Genomic DNA, 26320 nt, shown 5'->3' with positions numbered 1-26320 from the left:
ACACGTATACATACATATATATTGAGTCAAATAACTTCTGCACATTATTGACAAGTTTTGACAATCCCTTTTTTCTTATTTAATTTTAATACAATACATTTTCTATGAAAATAAATTTCATTCTACTACAAGACACGTATAAATCCAAGTTACAAACTCTGTAGAAATTAAATGCAATTTTTAATTTTCATGAGAATTTCTCACTCTTTAATCGGAGTTTTTAGAAAAATTTTGGGTATGTCGCTTTAGAGCCCATTAAATATTGGGATAATAAGACGCAAGTTTTTTGTATCCTTAAAATCTCGCTGATTTTTTTTTTTAATTTTTTGTTGACGGTATAGAGTATTTTCTTAGATATAAAAAACTGGCGAAAATGGAGAAAACTCACACGACTGCCACGTGAAAAAAAATAACAAAATTTACTATACGCAACCCGATTTTTGAGCCACTTTAAACTCGAGCCGTATTGCACCAAAACTTAACGGGCTATCATCTTGCATAATCGAAATTTTTCTAAAAATTCTGAATAAAAAGTGTGAAATTTTGATGAAATTAAAAACAAATACATTTAAATAAAAATAGAAATTAAAAAAAAATTATTTTATAAAATTTTGATGAAATTAAAAATAAATAAATTTAAATAAAAATAAAAAATTTAAATAAAAATTTAATTTTTCTTTTAAAAATTCTGAATAAAAGTAAGAAATTTTGATGAAATTAAAAAAAATGTAATTACAAAAAATTTCATTATTTATAAATTCAGAATAAAAGGAGTGACAAAATTCTGAATAAAAAAAGGAAAACTTTGATGAATTAAAAAAAAAACATTTAGTTAAAAAAATTTTAATTTAAAAAAATTAATTTTTTTTCTAAAAATTCAGAATACAAAGTGTGAAATTTTTATGTAATGAAAAAAAAATATTTGAACTAATTTTAATTAAGAAACTGCAATATTTTTTTTTTAGATTCTGAGTAAAAAGTGTGAAATTTTTCTGAAATTAAAAAGAATTAATTTTTTTTCTAAAAATTCTGAATAAAAAGTGTGAAATTTTGATGAAATTAAAAACAAATACATTTAAATAAAAATTAAAATTAAAAAAAAAATTATTTTATAAAATTTTGATGAAATTAAAAAGAAATAAATTTAAATAAAAATAAAAAATTTAAATAAAAATTTAATTTTTCTTTTAAAAATTCTGAATAAGAAGTAAGAAATTTTGATGAAATTAAAAAAAAATGTAATTACAAAAAATTTCATTATTTATAAATTCAGAATAAAAGGAGTGACAAAATTCTGAATAAAAAAAGGAAAACTTTGATGAATTAAAAAAAAAACATTTAGTTAAAAAAATTTTAATTTAAAAAAAATTAATTTTTTTTCTAAAAATTCAGAATACAAAGTGTGAAATTTTGATGTAATTAAAAAAAAAATATTTAAACGAATTTTAATTAAAAAAACTGCAATATTTTTTTTTTAAATCTGAGTAAAAAGTGTGAAATTTTTCTGAAATTAAAAAGAATTAATTTTTTTTCTAAAAATTCTGAATAAAAAAAGTGAAATTTTGATGAAATTACAAAAATTTTACCTTTTTTTAAAAAAGGTAAATCAAAAGGTGTAATTTTAATGAATTTTCAAAAAATTTAATTTTTTCCTAAAAATTTTGAATAAAAAGTGGGAAATTAAACAAAATTTAATTCAAAAAACTTGAATTGATAAAATTCAATTTATAAAATTTAGTAGATAGATTTATTAAATTTAAATAAAATTCTTTTTTTATTTGCACAAAGTTTGAAACTTTAATTCAGAAGCATAAATTATAATTTCATAGAAAAATTATTGAAATTAAATGGGAGACAAATAAAATGTCGAAAAGTGCCAATAGGTCCCTGTTCTATAACGCACACTTAAATTCCGTCTTTTTTTAGAGTATGAGAACTTTAAGAAAATGAAATAAATATCAAGAATACAAAATGATTAATATAATTTATGCAGGTATTTTTATTGGAGTTTTATTATAGGTATACCAGTACTGTTTAAATATATTTTTGGGCTTATTTTTGCACACCTCTTCCTGACGAACTGCAATCTATCAGTGTAATTTGTAACACCAAAGCAGCATCTTTAATAGCCAAGAGAACCGAGGACACGAAGAGCGAGTGTGGGTAGGTTGGTGAAATGGATGAAGTATCAGTCTGGCACTCCCCAAGTAGCACTAAAGCACAATTTTGATTTCATTATGAGACCTCCAACAGGCAGATATCTACAGCCAACCATGTGTTATTTTTGCTGTATTCCATCAATATATAACCTAACACAGTTTTGCGAAGTCACACGATCTAGAAGTTTAGAAGATTCATAATTACTGCAAGTGGCGTCGTACGTTAGACAGACAGACAAGCACTTAAGCACGTAAAGATAAAAAAAAAAGATTTCATTCGCTCAAAATAATGTTTGTATTTATTTTACGAACAGACAAGTAATAAAGCGCGTAAGGATCAAAATAAAGATTTCCATTACTCAAACTAATTTTTTTTATTCAGTACAAAAGTTATTCGAAAACAAAATGATGCTTCCGGTATCTGTGCTGGGTTGCCCTCGCTTCCAAGTCCGCAATTTCTGTTATTAATGAATTTTCTCAGGAAAAAATGAGCTTCAGTATCGAACACAATTTTTTGATAAGAAAAGAGTATTTTTCTAATCTTCTCAATACTAATTTTTTAAATATTATATATATTTTTTTTGCCTTTGATTATCTATTTGCGCAGAAAACTCTTATAATTCCAAACCATTGTTGGCGCATGTATTTTTCCATGCCAAAATGGTGAACTGTTATAAATAAAAATGCGTGCCTACCATTAACAGCTGACAGTTGACAGTTGACAGCTTAATTAACAATTACTCCCATAGGAATTTCTATCATTACAAAACAAAAGCAAAAACACTCGTTACTTATACATGCAATATTTATAGAAAATGCGCTCGTCAAACTTGTCAAATATCCGCACACCATTTAACCTTCCTAACACAACCTACTTCACCATTAGCCCAACGCAAGTCCGTCACAAGCCTTTATTGCAATAACAATATTTATTTACTGCAAGTCCTTTCACTACTCGCACAAATATATGTAACTGCCTGAAAAGCATGAAAAGCGCAAACTAAGCGTGATTAGCAAACTTTCGCACACTCTAAGCTGCGCACTTCTTACATCGCCTCTACGTCTACTATGAGTATAATAAATTGTGCGCAAGCATTCAATTTAATTTATATATTGCGCTCTCCGTTGTGTCATAGGATAATTGAAATTTGAACGCTTGAGAAGCAATCACACTCTTTGGCCTCCGTATGCAGCGTGCAAGCCATGCTGCAGCCAGTCTGTCTGCTAGGCAATCAGCCGTCCAGGTAGACTGCGTAATGTAGAGTGTTCTTGCTTCAATTTTAAATGCGAGTATTCAACTAATACTTGTACTGCTGGAAAGGTGCTGTCGGATAACTAAACTCGTGCATACCTGCATTGTTGCATAGTTATAGGAGCGCCACCTCTCACACGGCTGCTGCCAGTAGTTAGAAAATTAATTATAAACAAATTCCTTTTGTTGCGTTGCAATTATATTGCAATCATTCGTCCATGGTGGGAGTGGTGCGTGTAATTGAATTTTTGTGTAAAGTTAATGGAATTAATTTTTCAGTTTGAATATCGTGCAGTAATGCTGTTTTTCATTTCCCCTTTGGCAGCGTTTGCGTTAAGAGAATTGTGTTTGAAATGAATTGTAGTGTTAAATAGTAAAGACAAAAATCTGTAGATGACTATGGATCGCAGTTACGGTCGTAAGTTAAAATACCCTTTAGTTAAAGCTAGACTTAGACTTAAAATCAGATTTTATATTTTAGTCACTAACAGGTATGCAAAAATCGACTTTTAGTCAACATGAGAATGAATAGATTCAGGCTTATGAAATGAAGGATCAGCTGGCCTAATTTTGAAGAAATTCCATACAGAAATTCTGGAAAGTCGCCAAAAAAGAATGTTTCATTACCTTACTTCATTCTGTGAGATTCTTCTGTTTTTAAGTTGCAGTTTAGTGGACTTAAAATGCCTATTCATAATTACCACAGAGCGAACATTGGTTTTAGTCTTGGGATGAGATACTTGAAAACCGGGAGTAGTTACACTCCACGGTTACCAATAACTGATGTTACATGCTGATGTAACATGTAAAATACTGCGTTCATAATTACCCCGAGATTCACCCAATTTGACGTTAAAGAAAATCATGATTCAAAGAAAAACCGCCTTGGTTTTTCAATAGAATAATTCAAAAACTTAGCAACGATGAATTATTGATTTTTTATTGAGCGTTAACTCAAGTAATGAAGATCAAAACGAATATTTTCGTAAATATCAGGTTAAGGGAAGATCAAACAACAACTTTTCCACACATATTTTATTCTTTCACATTCACACTGTCACTAAACTTGTAAACATCTCATTTCGCTGACTTAACCATTGTTGAAGAGAAGAAAATGGCTTTTTTTAGCTTTTGGCAATACAAAATTAATCCCTCTTCACAAAATTAAATTCAGTTTTGTTCTTATCCACACTCTTCATCCAACGCACAGTGAACTTCAACAAAATCTTCTGAGGGAATTATTTCTTCTGGTAGGTTCCGCTGCTTACTGGAGGTTGGAGCAGGCTCGTCATTTCCATTTTCATTTTCAATGGACTGATTGTGTATTTGTAATTGAATATTTTGCTGCATGATGACTTTCCGTTCTTTGTTCCGGGCCAGATTATGTGGGTCAAAGAGATGCTCGGGCATCTTACGTCAACTTCGTTTTATTTTCAAACGAAGTAAGGAACCAAGAGTTTGTCCCACTATGTCGTCATTGGGCTAAAAACACAATTGCCCACTGATTAAAGTTAACCGGTAAGGTGAAGAGTGAATTTGATGAGCTCCACAATATCGAGTAAATATGAACAAACTTCTGTGAATCTGTGAGAACGAGATTTGCCTAAATTCACCGAAATCCTTATAGGGCATTCATAACTGAATGTGAAATGGTTGAAAACAATATCTTATTTGGATTTCCTGTAATGAGGCATTCACAGAATTGAGCACACAACAAAATGATTTTCACTTTCCAGAGATATGAACTTTAATAATAATTGGAATGGTGTAATCAGTGTTGTCAAACTGGTGAGAAACAGCTGTTATTTATCGGTGGAATGATGAACCATTACATTTGAATACTTTCTGGTTTCTACACTGCTCATAGGAGCGCTAATGGCGTTTGTTCGGAATTACCCAATGTTCATATTTAACACAGCTGACCTTAATGATAAATTAAAGAAAACGTGGTGCATACAAAACAAAATATATTAAAATTCGCACCACTGTCAAGGAAAAAATAATCAAAGTAAGTAAGTAAATATTTTTTAAGCAGAAGTCTTTGCTGTAGAAAAGGCTGCAGAATTAGCAATCGAAAAGACATCGAGCAACTACAAAATAAATATATACGTTGACGATCAAGTGGCGATAAAAGCAATAAACTCGTATAAAATTTCAGCCATAGAACCACATCTATTGGGTAGCCGGATATAAGGGCACTACAGGAAACGAAATTGTAAATGAGATTGCCAAGAGCACAGTTTACATGCCATTTGAACAAGAAGACGACATATTAAAACTTTTAAAGACGATCTACGATGGCATCGTTGCGCACATGAAAGGATGGATAGACAAGACGGGGAACAATCTAGCCACTTGCAAAAACCGCGAAAATCATATGTGCACTCGGAATGCAGATAAGTGCGTCAGATTCGTACTAGTCCTGTATAAAAAGGAAACAGAACTGTCGTAGATGAACTGGCACACGCATGCAAGATATGAATTACAAACAGTGATAACTACAGATTTGGAAATGAGCTGGAAGAGAGGGGAACTTTAGAACACTTTCTATGCACTTACCCTGCATTAACTTCAATACAAATAAAACGCTTAGGAGCTTCATAATATGAGAAGTTGGAATGTATCTTGGGGTTAGAGCTTCAGAGTTTACTTAGATTCGCAAAAGACGCAGACTTATTACAAGAAGTCTACCATAGATAAACGTAGAGGACGTAAAGTTCAAGCTCCATGTGGTAACACTAAGGACCAATAGGCTAGCCAGCTAGGTCAACCTAATCTAACCCAACTAGACTCTTTGGTCACTTCACGATTGCACTTTATTTTACTAAAATTATGTTAAAAATAAATTACGACTATAAAACTGGAGGCCCAAAAATTTTCTAAAAATACTGAATGAAAAGTGTGAAATTTTGCTGTAAAGTGTATGAATGTTTCAAAATTATGCACAAAGTACGAAACCTTTATTTGTATTGGTTATATTGGTTTTGTTATGAAGTGAAATATATTTTTATAAGAAAGAAAAGTGAAATATATTTTTATGAGAAAAAAAATTAAATCAATTAAGAGAAAATATACAAGGTGGCGCAAAATTATTCACTCTACCCTAGCGCTGGTTTTTCTATTTGCTTATATCACAAATTACCAACTGCATATTGAAATATTTAAGGTATAAAGTGGGGCAAAATTAATCAAAATCAAGTTTTAGTATGGGAAAGTGCATATTTGAAGTCGCTCAAAATGTTCGTTGATACTTAATGATTTTTTACCGACAATGTTTCGCATTTTCTCCGTATAGAAAAAGCTGAAGATGCGCATCACCTTCTTGGAAAGAAATTATCAAAAAATAACCAGAATTTTTAACTGCTTCACACATTCAATTTATAAGACTATAACTTATGTACTACATATGCGTACACTAAAAGTTTTCAAAAGAAAAGGTGCTAAAAATTTTGATAATTTTTCTTTTAATTTGTTAAAAATTGTGATTTTTTTTGTTGATGAAAATTTATCCAATTTTTATAAATCATGTATAAAGTCTGAGACTTGATTTTTTGTTTTATAGTCTAACTAAACTAAATAGTCAAATTTTGCCCTTATAATCATTTTTGGGGGGAGTATATCGTCGCAGCCGCTGCTAACTCCTTTTGAATAAATTTGACTATAAAATGAAAAAGGCGTGGTGGTTTAAACAGCTGACGCACGTTTTGTGTTTTGTTTCACTGTCAAACATATTCATTGAATTTTATTATAAAAATGCGTGTTCTGTAAAGAAAGTTTAAAGTCGAAAACTTGTGTTCAGCGACGAAGCTCCTCTTTGGATCAATGGATAGGTAAATAAGCAGAATTTTCGATTTTGGAGTGAAGATCAGCCAGAAGAATTGCAAGAGCTACCAATGTATCCAGAATGCGAATCGTAATCTAACTGTGAATGGTGAGCGCTACCGTAAAATGATATCCAACTTTTGTTTGCCCAAAATGCAAGAGCTTGACTTGCATGACATGTGGTTTCAGAAAGACGGTGCCACATGCCACACAGCACACGTAACAATGGACTTGTTGAGAGGCGAGTTTGGTGAACATTTTATTTCACGTTCGGGTCCTGTCAATTGGCCACCCAGATCGTGCGATATAACGCTTTTAGATTATTTTTTGAGGGCCTATGTTAAAGCTCATGTCTATTCAGACAAGCCTGCTTCAATTAACGCATTGGAAGACAACATTAAAGCATTAATATGTGAGATCCCGGCCGAAAGCTTGGAAAGAGTTTGCCAAAATCGGACTAAGCGGATGGACCATTTTAAGAGCAGTCGCGGTCAACATTTGCATGAAATAATCTTCAGACAATAAATTATATGGACTCTACTATCGATTTAAATAAAAATGTGATGCATTTTTCTGAATTTTACGTGTGTTTGTTTGAAAAACTTTCCTATAGCTCTTAAAAAATCACCCTTTATATGTATTTTTTCACGGAGATTTGTAGAATATGCTCATTGATGCCACTCGCCACCACGTGGCGCTGCAGAGTAGCAACTGCTGCCCCGTTCAACCGATTGACCAAGTATGACCATGTATTTTTACACAGAGGAAATGAATATGACATGTTCATAGATGTAATATAGCTATTGATTGCACTGGTGCAACTGGAAATGCCTGCTTCAAACCGACCTGCAAACAACCTTTTCGATCGAGATTTGCAACGAGAAACATACTATGATTCTGACGAACTAGGGGCATGCGTTAGAACAAATCTTCGGCAGTTGATTTCATAACAACGCTTTGCATTTGACAGAATTAAGCGTGCAACCACAGAACAAAGCAGTGGACTGTTTTTCATAGATGCGCCCGGTGGTACAGGGAAGACTTTTCTTCTTTCACTAATTTTGGCAACCATACGATCACAAAATAATATTTCACTGGCTATTGCATCATTTGGAGTTGCGGCAACTCTTTTGGATGGTGGCCGAACCGCGCATTCAGCATTGAAACTGCCGTTGAATTTGCAAAACACCGAGGCACCAACATGCAACATCAGAAAAAACTCTGAAATGGGAAAAGTACTCCAAACGTGCAAATTATCATATGGGATGAATGTACAATGTCTCACAAGCAAGCATTGGAAGCGCTTGATCGTACACTGCGAGACTTGAGAGGAAACAGACGGATCTTCGGTGGCGCACTCCTTTTATTGCCTGCTGATTTTCGACAAACACTGCCCATTATACTACGTTCAACACCCGCTGATGAACTTAATGCATGTCCTAAATCATCAGTTCTATGGCATCATTTACAGAAATTGACTTTGAAAACTAGCAAGCGTGTACAACTACAACGGGATGCATCGGCTGGTAATTTTGCAAAACAATTATTGGACATTGGAAATGGGCGAATGGAAATTGATGAATCTGCACAATGTATCACCCTGCCAGCAAACATCTGTAAGATCACGGAAAGCATCGACGAATTGGCGCAAAAAAGTTTTCCCAAACATTGCACAAAGCTACAAAAACCATCAGTAGCTCAGTTCGCGTGCTATATTAGCAGCCAAAAACATCGATGTCAATACCATCAACTTCACCATCCAGCATGGAATACCCAGTGAAACGACAACATATAAGTCCATCGATACTGTGGAGAATCAAGACGAGGTCGTCAACTATCCAACTGAATTCTTAAATCCGCTTGATTTGCCAGGCATGCCGCCGCACGTACTTACATTGAAAATTGGCGTACCCATCATTCTTCTTCGAAACATCAATCCACCACGACTTTGCAACGGAATCAGACTCTCAGTCAAGAAAATGATGAACAATGCTATCGAGGCAACTATTTTGACTGGGAAATTCAAAGGTGAAGAAGTACTGTTGCCACGTATCCCAATGATCCCGACTGATATGCCATTCGAATTCAAACGTTTACAGTTCGCGGTGTGACTCGCTTTCTCAATGACTATTAACGAAACACAAGGTCAATCGCTACAAGTGTGTTGACTAAATTTGGAGAATCCATGCTTCTCACATGGACAGCTACATATGTATATGGGCTTGCTCATGTGTCGGAAAACCTTCTGATTTATTCGTTTACGCACCAGATAGAAAAACAAGAAATATAAACAACAGAACTTCAATAAACATCGAATTGGAACTAAACTTTGTAATGTCACAATTTCTTCGAAATAAACAAAATCAATAAAATGGTTTAGAATGAATTGAATATTTGTGGACTGATTTTTCTTTAAAGTTATTTTTCTTAAATTTATTTTAGTTGTTGGCGTAGCAAGGCACGCCGGGTACAGCTAGTTATTAAATAAAAACTTTTCACTGCCTTTGAAATTTGAAAATATACTTCTGTTATTCTTTCCATGCTTCATTTATTGATTTTGTCAAAAAATAAATTTTTTGCTCAAGTTTCTAGTTATAAATGAAAGCAGCTTTTACCGCGACGGCGACGTTATTGCGTATGGCTCTGAAATATATGATACAAGGTGGCGTAAAATTAATAAATCTATCGGCAGATGCATAATTTTTGCAATTGACGTCGTAATCAATTAAATTTGTCACTTGTGAACTACACAGCTCCACACAAAAGGTCAAATAAAATAAAGATAAAGATCACACAAACATTTTTTTTTTTTATTAAGTAAAAAGTTATTCAAAAACAAACTTGAGCTTCCGGTATCTGTGCTGGATGTGTCTCACTTCAAAATCTGCGATTTCGGTGGTTAATGACTCTGTTCAGCCAAAAATTAAGCTCCAGCGCTGAACACAATTTTTCAACAAGAAAAAGACCTTCTTCTAACTTTTCTCAATCTCATCTTTTTTTGTGTTTAATTTTTTGTTAATTAAAAAAAAATTTTAATTTTTAAAAGAAGAATTATAAAAAAAATTTTAATTTTTAAAAGAAGAATTATAATTTTTTGTTCCTTTTTAATTAAAATAAAATAAATAAAAATTTTAGTTTTTAATTTTTCTTTTTTAATTAATTAAAAAAAAATTCATCTTTAATTTTTCTTAAAGAAAAATTTATTTTTAATTATTCTTTTTTTTTTAATTTTAATTTTTAATTTTTTAATTAAAAAAAGTAAGTTTTTATTTAATAAAAAAAGTTTTTCTGGAACAATATTATTAATTAGGTTTGCGCCACCTTGTATGAAGATAAGCAATTTGCATTTATTTCCTTGCACAATACGATAAATTTAGCATTTAATTGAAATAAATATTTACGTACTTGTAGCTGCATTAAAGGACTTATGTTTCGCAGACAAGCAGCCCATTACGTTGATTTTGATTTTAAATTTTGGAATCAAATTGCATTGGCCATCCATGGATGCAATTGAATCAGCACAATTATATGCCACGGAAATGCAGCAAAAGCTGTAGCAATTCGGCCACGCACACAGCCAACCGTAACTACACGTACACTAATAGCACTTCAATAGCACAGCCACAAGGAGCGCAAGATTGAAAAGAATTTATGGGTTCATGTGTTTTTTTAAACCATAAACGAATTCGCACAAATTTAGTTGTTAGGACTTAAATACATGAACCGTATTCGCATTGATGGTGCAAGTAGTGAAAGTTGTATCTTCAGCGAGTGACTAGCAGATATATTTTGTACATTGTAAGATTATTAATTTATTTTTAAATAATTCTTTAATTCGTTGGCGCGCAAGTTGAGTGATATCCGATTTAAAATAGCTGGTATCCAATCATTGCGTTGTATGGCCTTTTTATTGCTTAGAAAATATAAACACATTGAGTTGCCTAAGGCGTTCTTTTCCACATCCACACACAGTTTACGTTTATTAAGTGCCTTTTCTGTTTATTGCTCCATGCAATGTAAATAAATATTTCAGAATGTCGAAATATATTTGAAATAAATATTCAAATTTTGCCACAAAATCAATTATTTATTCTCTATTTTTATTTATTTTTTATTCTTGGCATTCCCTTTTTGTTGTAAATGCGTACTTCAAAATTTTCCAACTTTTTTTTTTATTTGAGTACATGAATATTTTATATTTATTTTCTTTGCTTATACAATTTTCGCCGCTTATCTTTGTTTTTATTAATACTTCTAAATGAGTATCTCGACGTGTTTATTTTCACTTTCTTTTCAAGCACTTCTCAAGCGCAACTTAGCGTCGCAAATTACCGCACTTAAACCGTTGAAAAGCGCCATTCAACTATTCAATTCTCGATAGTCGTTTTGCTTAACAAGTGTTTATTTCTCTTTCTACAATTCCATACAAAAAAGTGTTCCCATGTCGAACAGTGTTGTGAAGCGCTCGATAGTAGGCAATAGTGAAGAGCTCAACACCCACATCTATGAAGCTAATCATTTGCTTTGTTTAGTTGTTATTTTTACTTTGTTTGCGTTTCGAAAAGTTTGAAAGTCATTATCCATGCAAAGTACAACAACAGTAATGAACATCGGAATGCTTTTTAGTGAGGAAAATAGAGCCAACTTTAAATATTGTGTTTGTAAGAAATGGCTGCTCAATTTCATTAACGAGGTGTTGAATGTGGTTTTGCTGCTATGGAAATCCATCTTTGTTTTACAAAATCGCAAAGTGGGATATCCAAGAACTAAGAACAATGGGTTGGATCGGCATTGTAGGTAGGTGAAATGGTTGAAGTACCATTCGACTTTTTTTAACCAATATCATGTTAACTATCCACATATTTTGGACATTACCGTCAAGTTTTCTAACGATTGATTTATTTCTATGTAAAAGTAGAGTATATCACGAAGTATAGTAAACTGAAAAAGTTTTGATAATAAACTAATAATTTTGAGATTTATTCTATGATGAGGATTTTGGTTTAGGGCTTTTTAAAGTGGAATATCTTGGTTTTTTTTTAACTTTCTTTAAATTTTCTGGTCTTTCACATTTTAGGATTAAAAAAATGGTTTTTGAAAAAAAAATATTTATTTAACTAAAAATATTTTTTTTTATTCAGAGAAAATTAGAAAAATGAGAAAAAATTTATTTTTTATAAATTTTTATAAAATGTTTTTCTAAATTTTTTTTAATTAAATAAATATTATAGATTTTATAAACATTTATATAAAACAATTTTTTCTGATTTTTTCTGAATTACAAGCTAAATACTTTTTTTAGTTAAATACATAATTTTTTTTTAGTAACCAATTTTTTAATTCATAGAAAATCAGAAAAATTGGAAAAAAATTATTTTATATACATTTTTATAAAATGTTTTTATAAATTATTTTTTAGTTAAATAAATTATTTTTTAGTTAGAAAGTACATAATTTTTTTTCTTCAAAAAACATTTTTTGCACATTTTTATAAAATTTATTTCAAATAAATTTATTTTAAATACATTTTTTTTTTAATTCAGAGAAAATCAGAAAAATGAAAAAAATTTATTTTTTTGCTAAACATTTTTTGCGAAAATCGTTCTCTATCATTTGGCCGTCAATAGCGACCAGTACAGATTAATTTTCAACGGTGGTAGTGACCTGAAAGACTTTAGATCTCAGCATTATGCTGCTAGAATCAAGTACTCCGTATGACATTCCTGTCGCAAATAAACGAAAAAAGTGTGGCATATCTCAGAGGCCTCGGTAGTGGCTTTTTTTGTGTCCGAATAAATTTCATATTCAAATTATTTACATTACACGCCTTTGCCTTAGCATTGTAAAAAGTAAATATGGGAATTGGTAACCTCCATTATTTTATAATCCCTCAATACTGTAGAGCATAATGAACGTGGGCGTCAAAATACCTTAGTACCTCCTCCGATAAGTCACACAAATTTCGCCTCCTTCGCACATCCACAACAATAATTCCACTATTCCAAATACATTCAACGTTCATCAGCTGACAAGTTGAAAATCAGCTTACGTTTATGACTGCAATTGCGCGTACATACACACCTATAGAAATACACACCCTGTGCGAAAAAAATACCAATAAAATAATAAATTACTATGACTAATAATAATAACCTAGTAATTAATAAAAATAACTTTTGGGGTCATCTTTAAAAACATTTTTTTTTAATTCTTTGACTGAAATTTTATAAATCTGTTCTAATTGTCTAATTTTATGACGAAAGTTATGACGCTCCAGCGAACGAGAGATATGGTGACGTTTGTATAGCCTGTAATTGAGTTCACGAGTGACTCAAGACACTTCAATCTTCCAGGCGTTTCTCTTTCCAACCTACTAGTTTTGAAAAACCAGATCTCCAAGTACTGGAATACTCCCAGGAAACGTCGAAGAATTATTATTTTCATTGAATTAAAAAAATGAAAAATTATAAATTGGAAATTATATTTTATTAAAATTATTAATTAATTAGACAGCCGCCGTAGCCGAATGGGTTGGTGCGCCACTACCATTCGGAATTCACAGAGAGAACGTCGGTTCGAATCTCGGTGGAAACACCAAAATTAAGAAAAACATCTTTCTAATAGCGCTCGCCCCTCGGTAGGCAATGGCAAACCTCCGAGTGTATTTCTACCATGAAAAAGCTCCTCATAAAAATATCTGCCGTTCGGAAACTGTAGGCCCCTTGAAACTGTAGGCCCCTCCATTTGTGGAACGACATCAAGGCGCAAACCACAAATACAAGGAGGAGCTCGGCCAAACACCTAACAGAAGTGTATGCGCCAATTATATATACACATATATACATAAAATTATTAAGATGAAACTTGATATTCATCAGATACGAGTAATCGCGTAGCTTATTTTGACCGAATCTTTATAAGTTATAATACCTGACCGAGTACTACTAACAAATCGCTAATTCGTCATCGGTCAAGAGTTCGAAGTGAATTTCTGCCAAAAGTTAAATTATTTAGTTTTATAACTCGACGTCTACACCAGATTTGGCAGCCATCATCTATTCATTCAGAGACTTCATTTGTCGATGAAGGAAAATAGTCATTTGGAATAGAAGGGAATTGAATTGTGGATTGCAAGAATTTTTCGAGTACTCAGGCCATATTGCTCATGGCACAGAGGATTTAAAGGAAAGCCAAGAAAGCTAACTCCAAGTGAGGTGGAAATTCAATATCCCATTTGCACACTTTCCAAACTCGTTTATGAATCTCGGAAGTTTTGAGAGAGTATAACTCGTCCATTCTCAACATTCATCCCCAAACTTTTGCCATTTAAGTATTGTAATGAGGCGGCCCTAAGAGTGTTTGAGAGAAAGATTCTGCGGAAGATTTTTAGACCTTTGCACATTGGTGACCGCGAGTATTGTAGGCGATGGAACAATGAACTGTATGAGCTTTACGACGACATGGACATAGCGCAGCGAATAAAGATCCAGCGGCTATGCTGGCTGGGTCATGTCGTCCGGATGGATACAAACGCTCCGGCCCTGAAAGTGTATTCTATACCAGCTGGTATTAGCAGAGGAAGAGGAAGGCCTCCTCAGACGGAGAAGGACTTAGCTTCATTTGGTGGGTCCAACTGGCCAAAGAAACGACTGCAGCGATGTGTTAAGCTCAGCCAAAATCGCTTAAGCGATTATTCATCCACTCAAGAAGAAGAAGAAGAAGTTTTACAAAGGCCGATCTGCGAACTAGAAAATGTTCTGTATTATTTTCATCCTCCAAACAAGAGGGTCGTCGATGATGCCTATAGTGATCAAATGGCATTCACATGTGGCCCATTATTAGTACTACCAGGGCTTGCAGCTCACCCCTTGTCTGTCTGAAAAGGAATTCTGCTAGCATCCTGTAAGGCCCTTTCACGAAATGCTTGCTTGTTTCTCACGAGCTTCTGATTATAAATGAATTGAAGAAGTTCAAAGGGCTATGACTACCCTCCTAACAATATTCTTGTTCCTATTCCTATTCTCGTTTCATAACTTCGAAAAGCACACAGGAAGTGAAAAAATATATATTTGTTCAGAAAAATATGTCTTCCAAAATATACGTAGCTATTTGATATTTGTAAAAAAGTCTAGTTTTTTTTTGAATGGAGTTTGTGTATGCATGTCTGGGGGTAATATATAAGTCGTATCCAAGCTGACAGTGACCTCTTTTCGTTAAACTCATTTCATGCTATTCGCCGATACCTGCATTTATTTATTTATAGTTAACCGTTTATTTGTCTACGTACTTGTCTACTCATTCAGCCATGCCTGCATTTCCTATTAGACCTTTCCACGTGCATACTCGTACCACCACCCATTACATTGGTAGCACTTACAAATTACGTAATGAGCTGTAAGAGACAGGCCAGCAGCTGCCATAGACAGTGGACGCAAATTCATACGCAATTAAACCCCATAGTTGGGTCAAAAGTTGTGTGGAATGTTAGTGCAACTGATTAATAATTGAATGTTTAGTAAATAATATGTAATGATGAAGAACGGCATTTTAATGGAATATTTAAGTCATCAGGAAGTTTTCCATTGTATTTCCCAGTGAAAACTATAAACAAATAAAGTTAGTTTAGGTATCCCAAATGTGCTATCCTTGTGCTGCATTACTAATACCTACATTTATTAGTGATTGAATTCCAATGTTGCACTCCACTCGCGCGCATAGGGCTTCGACAAGACTTAGTATTGCGCTGGTTTCGTTAATCTATTTTGCTTTCTGGCAGGGTAGGTGATTAGCCTGCCGCATTAAGGATTATTTGTAATAGGCTGACAGAATGATGATAAGTATTATAGCACTAGGACTTATTGGCCAGTTTTGGCCATTGATTTGTTTCTAATTTAATTTTGATATTTTACTATGAAAATATAATTCATTCTCCTACAAAAATCGCATGAAGCAATAATTAAGAATTATGTCTAATTTTCACCCTGTGTTAATCTGTGAACAGGCGAAAAAGTTTGGGTACATCACTTTTCGGCAATGTATTTCGAGTTCAGGCCAGATCGGAAGAGAGCGAAGTTGTCCAGTGATGTTCTTCCGATGCCTATCAACATTTTGCAACACTTGATTGAGCCCGAGATGGCCAACACTTTAGTTGACGCTCCTACGCTTCCACAAACTAAAATTTGGAATTTTCAATTTATTCAACAGAACAAATATTTTTTATTTAAAAAGTGTACTTTTATTTAAACGAATTTTGCTTCAATTCAAACATATTGATTCTCGTATGTTTTACCTGGAACAAGAATTAGCTCGTCTTAAGGAACGACTTGTGAAACTGGATAAATTCAAGTTCAACGCTAGCCAAATACTTTCTAAGGGGCAGATTAAAAAATTGGGACACCCAACCGAAACAATTCATTAGGCTAAGGACGATATGGCCCAGGCAGTATCCAAAATTCGCACATGGATTGAGGTCTTCTGGGAATTGGAAAAACATCTTTTTTGTAGGAAACTTTGGTCAGGTCAAATTCTATTGGCTGCACATGCGTACAAGATAGGGATTGCTAGCAACGACAAATGCAGGAAGAGCAGAAAGGATGTTGAGGAAACTTTAGAACAACATCTTTGCGTTTGTCCGGCATTATTAAAAACGCGACTAAGATGCCTGGGGGCCCCACTGTTTGAGGGTCTGGAAGACGTCTCAAAAGCGGAGCTCCCAGCCCTACTTAGATTCGCCAAAAGCGCTGACATCCTACATGATGTCTACTTTAGGTATTCATAGAGGTCGGTCTCCATCTGGTATCGCTAGGGACCAAAAGGTCTATGCGTGCCTTATTGCCAACCAGGCTAACCTAACCTAACCTAGAGGCTGCTTGAGTGTAAGTGTTTGCTTGATAATTTTGCAGAATATGGTATATTTCGTAGATACATATGTAAAATCATATGTTTGATATGGCTTATATATGCAAGTCCAGACATTATATTTTTGCTGGTGTAAATACCTATGCATTACTTTCATTACTTCTTTTGGTTATACGCGTATATAGTTTCAATCTGTCAAAGGTTTTTCCAGCTGCCTTCATTCACTCATTCCCTTCAATGTCATTTTTATTTATTCTTTACCACCATACGAGATGTATACATAGTTAGGTGTATACCAATACATGTAAATATTGAATTTCATTTCTCATTGTACATATTTTTCTTTCATTTGCCATCAATGTACACTTTCACACCTTGCGACAATGGAGATTGTTTAATGTATCTATTGAAAAGGAAGAATGGAGTTGTTGACATCTACTGTGCGATCTGCAAATTTATGGGGCACACATATGTACATTGGGGTGCGTCGAACTCCATACAAAACAGAGTAAGTGGAGGCAAAACGCTCCGAAATTATTGAATTGAATATAAAATTAAAATAAATTAAAACTCGTGCCAAAATATTTCCAAAAAATAATAAGATTTGCGTGAGTTGCGCACGATTTGAATATATATTAAAGAAAAAACGAGTTATTTGTTATAAATAAATTTATTAAAGAAAATTTTCTATAAAAAGATCTGAAATAATAGAAGAGTCTCAGAAAAAACAAATTTACGTGAGTTAGACCGATGGCAAAGTACCCTCTAAAATCGAGTTTTTACAAAAAATGGTTAAAACAATTTTTTTGTATTTGTTTCTACGTTTTGTTTCAAACATTTGTTTTAATATTGTTTTCCCCAATGTTTTTTTTCCAAAAAATTACCTCATATACTAAACTTTTCCATCAAATCTTCAAACAAAATTGTATAAAAATTTTTTCGACAGAGCGAAAATAATGCTAGTTGCAAGTAAAAATATTTTTATATATTTTTAATTATTATATTTCCACGAAATGCGATTGGTGCAAAAATACCTTTCCATTGATAAACTAAGAGCTAAAATCTGCCAAGAATAGGCTGAGTTCTTTAAGTTTTCCTTAAAGCTATCTTCAAAAAAAAGTAAAAAAAAATAGCATAGAAAATCTCATTATTTTAATCCAGTTGATCAATTTTTAAATATTTTTATGCAGACTTAAATTCTTCTATCATGTAAAACAAAAATTTAAACAAAAATTTACAAAAAAAAATGTAAAACAAATAAAAAAAACTATAAAACAAATTTTTGAAACAAAAATTAAAAAAAAAAAAACAATTTCAAACAAATAAAAAAAAAACACAATTTGAAACAAAAATAAAAAAAAAACAATTGTAAAACAAAAATTTTCAAATCAAAATAAAAAAAAATTTAAATCAATTTTTAAAACAAAAATTTGGAAAACACTTTAAAAGAACACTTTTTTTATAAACATTCGATTGTGAAGGTACTTTTAATCCCGTTGATAAAACGTTTAAATATTTTTATGCAGACCTAAATTATTCTATCATGTGAGCTGATTTTTTAGAGGGAAAAAATGTTAAAAAAAATTTAAAAAAGTTGGCACAAAGTTTTAAAACAAATGTGTAAAACAATAATTAAAACAAAAATTTCAAACAAATAAAAAAAACTTTTAAAAGAAAAATAAAAAAAAAAAATTTAAAACAAATATTTGAAACAAAAATTTTTTTGCAACTGCTCTTTTTTAATTTTTGTTTTTTTTTTTAAGTTTTCTTTAAATTTTTTTTAAATGAAGGTACTTTCAAATCAGTTTTAATATTCTACCTAAATATTTTAGCAGAAGTCTTAAAATATAAAATTCAGGTGGAAAAATCCAAATTGTTTTAGGGTGAGTCACCCTAATGTACAAGCATAATAACGTATATGTCTTGCATGAGCGCTAGCGTGCCATCAACCTAATTTTCTTTCAACTTTTTGCTACCCCAAACCGTATTTGCTCACTCACTTTAATCAAATTTGTTATAGACAATTGCATTTTCTTTATACTTTTTTACACCTTCGTGCTTCTTGGTGTATTTGATTAAGCATTTGCGTTTACTTACTTTGTCAAATGTATTTCGTTAATTTTCTTGAAAGGTGTGCAAATACTTTGAAATTGCTACTTCTAATGTCTACAGTGACTTTCAAAGGATAACTGAGGTCAGCTTCTACAGTACAAACTGGTATATTACATACATATAAGTAAATACATACAGAAAACTAAACCCAATCGACGCTCCCATGAATTGTCCACGCGCTGCATTTCGAAGGCTAAAGTCGCGAAAAACAATTCCCACCCCCCCAATAACATACCGAATTTCTCAGATAGCTCTGGAACACAAGAACAAGCGCCAATAATGATTTCGCATTTCTCGCGTTTTCGCCTTACCCCACCCCTAAGCCTGCCATAAATTATTTAAATAGCCCACTGTATGAAGAGAACTGACAGTTGGATATACATATTTCGACTGCTGATATAAATCTGTCTTAGCAAAAATCTTTACATACGAGTAACTGCACCAACATAAACCAAATGCCGCTGCACAGTTTATTTAATACACTCACATACATATATACAGGCATACATATCTGTATATCGAACAACAAATAACTAAGTGAGCTATCCAATAAGCCCCACGACCTTTCTAACCAGTTGTCGAACCCCCTTCGGTTCCTCCATCTATCGGCACACCCCGCTGGCTCATTAGTGTGTGTAATTAATGTCCTGTCAGTCTTCTACCACATTATTTATACAGCATTAACTCAACTCAACTTCCTGCTGCCTTATGATGATTCTCACATTGAGAGAAAGGATGTGTAAAGTCACTGAGCTTACATAAAGGCTGCAGCTCTAATATATTTAGCACATTTTCGAAAGTGCATGTAAGTGTATTTGCTCTCATAAATTTTTGCTTGCTCAACTTTGAATATGCGGAACTGCATATATGTGTGTGTGTGTAATAAATAAATGGCATAATTGAATGACTAAGCGTGACATGGTAATTGAAGGGCAATCGGAAACATCGAAGGAAAAGATAAATGTAATTACACCTATTACGAAATCACTTTGGCTTTGGCCGTGTAACTTTTGAATGAACCTATTAGTGAAAGTTGGAAACTAAGCATAAATCACTTGGGGAAATGTTTAGCTAATTAGTATTTATTTTTATTGTTAGTTATTAGTTATTAAATAAAAATGGTCAAAGGTGTTTGGGTAAATCAGCAGCTATACTATTAAGAGGTACGATGATTTTTAATTAATACATCATGATTTGCCTTGACTTAAGCGAAATTAAAAAAAAAAAAACAAATTTTATAATTGTAAAAGTGATCGCTGTTTGTGTGGAGCGCGTTTCTCCAGGAGTCCCTTGCGGTGATCATCAGAACTTTACTAATAGATAATTTTGTGTCTGATCGAAGTTTTTTTGTTTTTCAAAATTAACAATATGGTGGCCTCAGGAAATTTTTTTCAGATTTTCGAGAAAAAAAACCAACAATTAATTGTTTAAAAAAAAATCGAACTAAATAAAAATCCTTCGATCAGGCACGACTTTTTTATATTTTTCAAAAGCCATATAAATTTCATTCAAAGCGGTTTTTAAGTTACATTGATCACCAGTTCAAAAAACGCATTTAAAGTTTTCCTGCTGCCAGCTACTTGCTCTCGAACGCTCCGAAGCGCCCAAGCGTCCTTTGTAAATTGTTGAATAACTAGAAAATTATTTGACAGATTCACTTCAAAGTTTCACACAATGTTTTTATGATATTATACTTTAAGAAAATGCGAAAAAAGTCAGTTATTTGAAAATTCTGACTACTTCGAAGCCCTTAATAAACAAAAAGTTGCTTACTTCAATCAATAATAAAACGAAACCATGTGAAGGATGTAACTGGAACTTTGGAAGCTACAGTTTTTTTGAAACTTCTGACCAGCCATAGCCCCTTACAATAGCGCGACAATTTGAAAAGTTTTGACTATTTATTTATTTTGAAATTTATTTTTTTACTTGATTATAAAAAAACTGTTTATACTACAGAAAAGCCATATAACTTAAAGTTTCAAGCTGTATACAAAATTTCCAAAAATTCGACAAATTTTCATCCAAATTTCAAACCTTTTAATCGAAATATTTATACAAATTGTAAATATGTGATTTTATAGCCAATTGAGTTTGATGTGCCATTTTTCAGTAGCTCAACATTTGCTTTAATTTTTATAATAATTATTATTATTTTTTGTTTTGTGTTGCAGGTGTGATGCGTTTTCTTCCCTATAGGTTAATTTAGGTTAGGTAGTGCTGGCTGATCTGTAAAAAGATTTCATGAGGCTTTAAAACCTTTGGCACATACAGGTTGTTGTTTAGCTATCTTGCTTATTCTCTAGCTATCTAGATTATTCTCAACAAACCTTTATCTACGGACACTTTTTTAAATGAATGGAAATTCACTATCGTCACACCTTTTTTAAAAACTGCAGAAAAATTTATGTGCGCTATTAGGGGCCAATTTCCAAGTTATCATGCATCTCTAACCTGTTTGAATGCATCCAGTAAACGATAAAATTTATTAAGTCTTTAATTAACCCAAACCAACATGGTTTTATAACTGACCGCTCTGCAGCTACTGATCTTGCTGTTTTTAGTGAATTCTGTATGTCAACATTTTCCAAACGACTCGAAGTTGATTGCATTTCTAAGGCATTGACAAAGTGTCGCATAAGATTCTAGTATACAAGTAAGCTTTAACTCCACCTATCTGCAATGGCTTAAGTCATAATTGACGGACAGACGGTGTCTGGTAAAAATTTCTTGAGTAGCCGTAGCCGAATGGGTTGGTGCGTGATTACCATTCGGAATTCACAGAGAGGTCTTTGGTTCGATTCTCGGTGAAAGCAAAATTAATAAAAACATTTTTCTAATAGCAGGCAATGGCAAACCTCCGAGTGTATTTCTGCCATGAAAAAGCTCCTCATAAAAATATCTGCCGTTCGGAGTCGGCTTGAAACTGTAGGTCCCTCTATTTGTGGAACAACATCAAGACGCACACCACAAAGCCATGAGGAGCTCGGCCAAACACCTAACAGAAATGTACGCGCCAATTATTAATTTCTTTTTATTATCAAACTACTTTGTTGCTACTCCAGGTGGCCGCCAAGGGAGCATTTTAGGGCCACTTCTTTTTTTTTATCACTTTTATCATTGACATAAGCAAATGTGTTTCCTGTTCGGATTTATTGCTTTTCGGATGATTTAAAAATTTTCTCATCTGTTAAGGGCTCATTGAATGCTCAGAAGCTTCAGCTCGACTTGAACAGTCTCCATCGATTGTGCATGAGGTCGCATCTGTCTTTGAATATTAAAAAATGTTTTCATTTAACATTTTCGAGGTTTCAATACGTTTCTAACTCATCCTACAACATTTTTAATAATTTACTACAAAATATAACAGAGTTTAGGTATTTTGGAGTATTTGCTTATATTAGCTTCAGTGGTCCCATTAATTTTATACTTTCAAAGTCGTACTCGGTTTTAAGCTTCATTCGTTGCATTGCATCTGAATTTTCTGATCCATATACCTATAAACTGATAAACTAATTTGTAGAATAGAGCGTGTTCAAAAAATATTTCTTACACAGGTATTACGTGCCCTATGACTTGACGCTCCTGTTCCATCGTCAATTCTCGGCTAAGGCTTATTAATCTAAAATCTTTAGAAATGAGAAGGATAGTCCTTTCCCTTTCGTTTATTTTCAATGTTATTGAGCGCATCATCGAATGTGCACTTCAACTTGAGCGGCTAAGCTTTAATGTTCCACAAAGAAGTCCTCAGAATTTTTTAGTCTTTTTATGGAGATAAGTCTAATACTAAATTTGCGAGTAATGCACCCATTGCTTGCGCACTTCGAGACTATAATTAAATATTCCATTTCAGTCTGCATGTTTACGCTTTATCTAAATCTAATTTTGTAAAAATTTTAAATTTAGTTACTTAAATTGAAATATATTAATATAGTATTCTTCTTATTAATTGGCGCGGTAACCGCTTACGCGATTTTGGCCGAGTTTAACAAAGCGCGCCAGTCATTTCTTTCTCGTGCTAACCGGCGCTAGTTGGGCACACCAAGTGAAACCAAGTCCTTCTCCACCTGATCTTTCCAACGTAGTGGAGGCCTTCCTCTTCCTCTGCTACCACCAGCTGGTGCCGTATCGAATACTTTCAAAGCCGGAGCGTTTGTATCCATTCGGACGACATGAGCCAGTCAACGTAACCGCTGGATCTTTATTCGCTGCGCTATGCCTATATCGTCGTAATATTTTAGTTGCCAAATTTAACTTGTTTTTCTCTAGATTTTCGTCTAGACTGTGTGGTACTTTCTACCGCAGATTATTAAAATAAATTATAAATAATAAAATTTATTAATTATAAATAATAAAAATTAGTTTAGAATAAAAAATAAAAATTCCTGTAAGGGACAAAAATAAATAAATGTATTTTAATAAAAATGTATTTCAAAAAAAATATTTTCGCATTATTGCGCACACAATTCTTGAACATATTTTAAACCTCAAACTAAGGGTCTTCTGATTTTGTATGTCGTTTTGTCCAAGCCAAAGAAAAATATTGACAAACTTAAAAAATTTCAGTCATCAAGTTTAAATATTTTTTTGTGCCTCTTTACTACGAGTATAAGCCGCTATCGGTAATTTGTTATTCGTTTTTTTTTTTATATAATTTTGTTTTAATATCTCCATTTTTTTGTTTTTGATTAAACATTTTCTTTTTTTTTTGATGTTATATAATTTTTTTATTTTTAATCTCTTAGTTTTTTTAATTTAAAGTTTTGTTTTTAATTTTTTATTCTTTTTAAATTCTTAATTAAATTATTTTTTCTTAATTTTGTGCTGTAGAGTGGACGAAACTATGAGTCTTCTTAGAATAAAACCTTCTTGCCATTATTTCTCTTTCCCAAATTATCTTATCAAGGCACAAAATTTCCTTCTACGTTGTCTACTATTTAAGTATACAAATGTCTACTAATGAAAGTATTATGTTGCTTTCCGTATGAGTACATGTAGATTTTTCGACATTTTTCACATCGCTTGCATACAAGTGAAACTAAACGTAAGGCATAATAAATTAGTAATTAAAATCAGCTTCAAATGTCAGCAAAATGGGGTCAATTTCAACGTAAAAGCTGTAAATAAGAAGGCAAGCAGGCGCAAAGCAATGGCGCACAATTGAATAGAGCCAAAGGCAACATGGAAGCATACTTTGAGGCGGCATAAACTGCAAAATAATTGGGTGAATATTTAAAAGGCAAATGTTTGAGGAGCAACGGAAAGAAATGCGTGCTGATTTCAAGAGTATCAAATTAAGTTAAAGTATTGAACTCAGAATATGAAGAGCTTTAAAGACTTACAGCGTAAAACTCATATTTGAAGGTGATTTGCGCAAAATATAAAAGTTTTATTTTACTTGGAATTTTTCTTTTTAAGTCAATACACTTGAATTTATATCGCTCATTTATGAAATTACCATTTCCCTAAAAATTCACAAGTGAATAGTAAATGGAAAAATGAAATAATACTGCAGACATATTTAATTAGATCGGACAGTCGTAAAAAGCACCACAAATTTGTTTATGGCTCAGACAAGAGCTGATAAAAACACTTGAACGTAAATGTCACAGGAGCTGTAATGTAAATGGACAAAAAAATTATGCTCACAGAAATAGTCGCACGCACTTATTGAAAAAAAAATTACCTCCGTTGCACTCAGACAATTGAATACTTCAGGTGAGCTGGGAATAATTTAAAATGTAAATGTCTTATTAAGGCATAAGTGTACTTCAGATGCAATCAAGTGAAGTGAAAAAAGAATTAAATTTCAAGTGGAGGTAAGTTGTTCAACCTACATATGCAAGCAATTAAATATACTTACTTACATGAAGCAGGGTGGATGTATAACTAGAATGATATGAGGTAAAAAAATGAAAAGGTAAACACTTCTAATTTGTACAGAGTCCAATTTTTTTATATGTAAACAGGCTGGTAACGAGACGAGCATGAGTTGCAAACACGCGTAAAGACTTCGAATTGATGATTTGTAACATGAGTGAAAGCCAAAGAAAAAATACAAAAATATACAAAAAAATAAAAAAGTCAAAATCGCACGCACATACAGGCAGACCTTTTTTTTAAATTGCATGCTAACAGCATGACTCACATAGAATAATAAACGTTTCAGGGTCATTTTGGTGCTGATATCTTTTCCGCGCTCAAAATCTCGACCATCAGCAGAAGACCTCGTTCATAGGGAGCATAGGGCCCCGACAAGACTCAGTCTTGCGTTAGTTTTGTTAATCTATTTTGATTTCTGACAGGGTAGGTGATTAGCCTGCCGCTACCAGTCCTAAGTTAGTGGGAATGCCCACCTGTTGTTGCGGAGGAACAACGCCTCCTTACTGCTTTGAGCGCCATCTGTGTTTCAGATTTTTCTGGCAGAAGAATCACACAGATGGTGGAGGACTTCGCTAAATTTAGTGTGTTTGCGCTATTATCGCGATTGCCCGCTTCCTCTTTCTGGCACCACTGATGCATTGTGTAACTGTGTGGCTTTTCTTTGTTTTTTCTTGTTTTAGCAGCCACAATGCGAATAATGCGCTGACTATTGTGCGGGAGTAAGGTTAGAAAGGATAAGTTTTTTGGGGGAATGAGAGTTTTTTTATTTTGTTTTTTTTTACTACTACTAACTCCACTTTTCTTTAAAAATAACTAACTTACTCCGTTTTTGTTCATTTATAACATAAAGGATAGTGAAAAAATTATTTTTTGTAAGGGTTGCAAAAGAGCTTATCTTTTTTAATCTTGGATGCGGTGCGCAGTTTTTATTAAAAAAAAATTTTCCGCTTTACCGCAATATTTTATTAAGGAGTTAAAGATAGTCAGAGCCCCGAAAAAATTATGATTTTCAATATCTTTTTTTTTTTTGCTAGTCAGTTGCTTTATTTTACAAAAATAAAAACATAGCATTAATACATCATGTTTCGTCTTCACTTCAGCTAAATTAAAAAAAAAAATTAATATTCGTAAATGTCATCGCTGTTTGTGTGGAGTCCGTTTCTCTAGAAGTCTCTTGCGACGATTATCACAAGCCATTGGAGATTCATCTAACATCAATCGGACAAGAGAAATT

The 26320-nt window shown here is 32.7% G+C and overlaps 1 protein-coding gene across 3 annotated transcripts in view; it reads right to left on the bottom strand.

Annotated features, from left to right (window-relative positions):
• LOC128860052 (serine/threonine-protein phosphatase rdgC) overlaps positions 1-26320 on the bottom strand; it is a 248058-nt gene that overhangs the window by 69656 nt on the left and 152082 nt on the right. The window contains exon 1 of one of the 3 annotated variants that reach the window (XM_054097280.1): positions 10639-11626. The exons of the other annotated variants lie outside the window; for them this stretch is intronic. Within the exon in view, the coding sequence (XP_053953255.1) occupies positions 10639-10735 (97 nt within the window). The 5' untranslated portion in view covers positions 10736-11626. Of the gene's footprint in view, positions 1-10638; positions 11627-26320 lie in introns of those variants that run through there. 3 annotated transcript variants of the gene reach the window in all.

The sequence above is a fragment of the Anastrepha ludens genome, chromosome 4, assembly GCF_028408465.1.
Source record: "Anastrepha ludens isolate Willacy chromosome 4, idAnaLude1.1, whole genome shotgun sequence".
NCBI lineage: Eukaryota > Metazoa > Arthropoda > Insecta > Diptera > Tephritidae > Anastrepha > Anastrepha ludens.
Note: the sequence above shows the minus strand (reverse complement) of the source record. Positions and strands in the feature narration are given on the sequence as shown.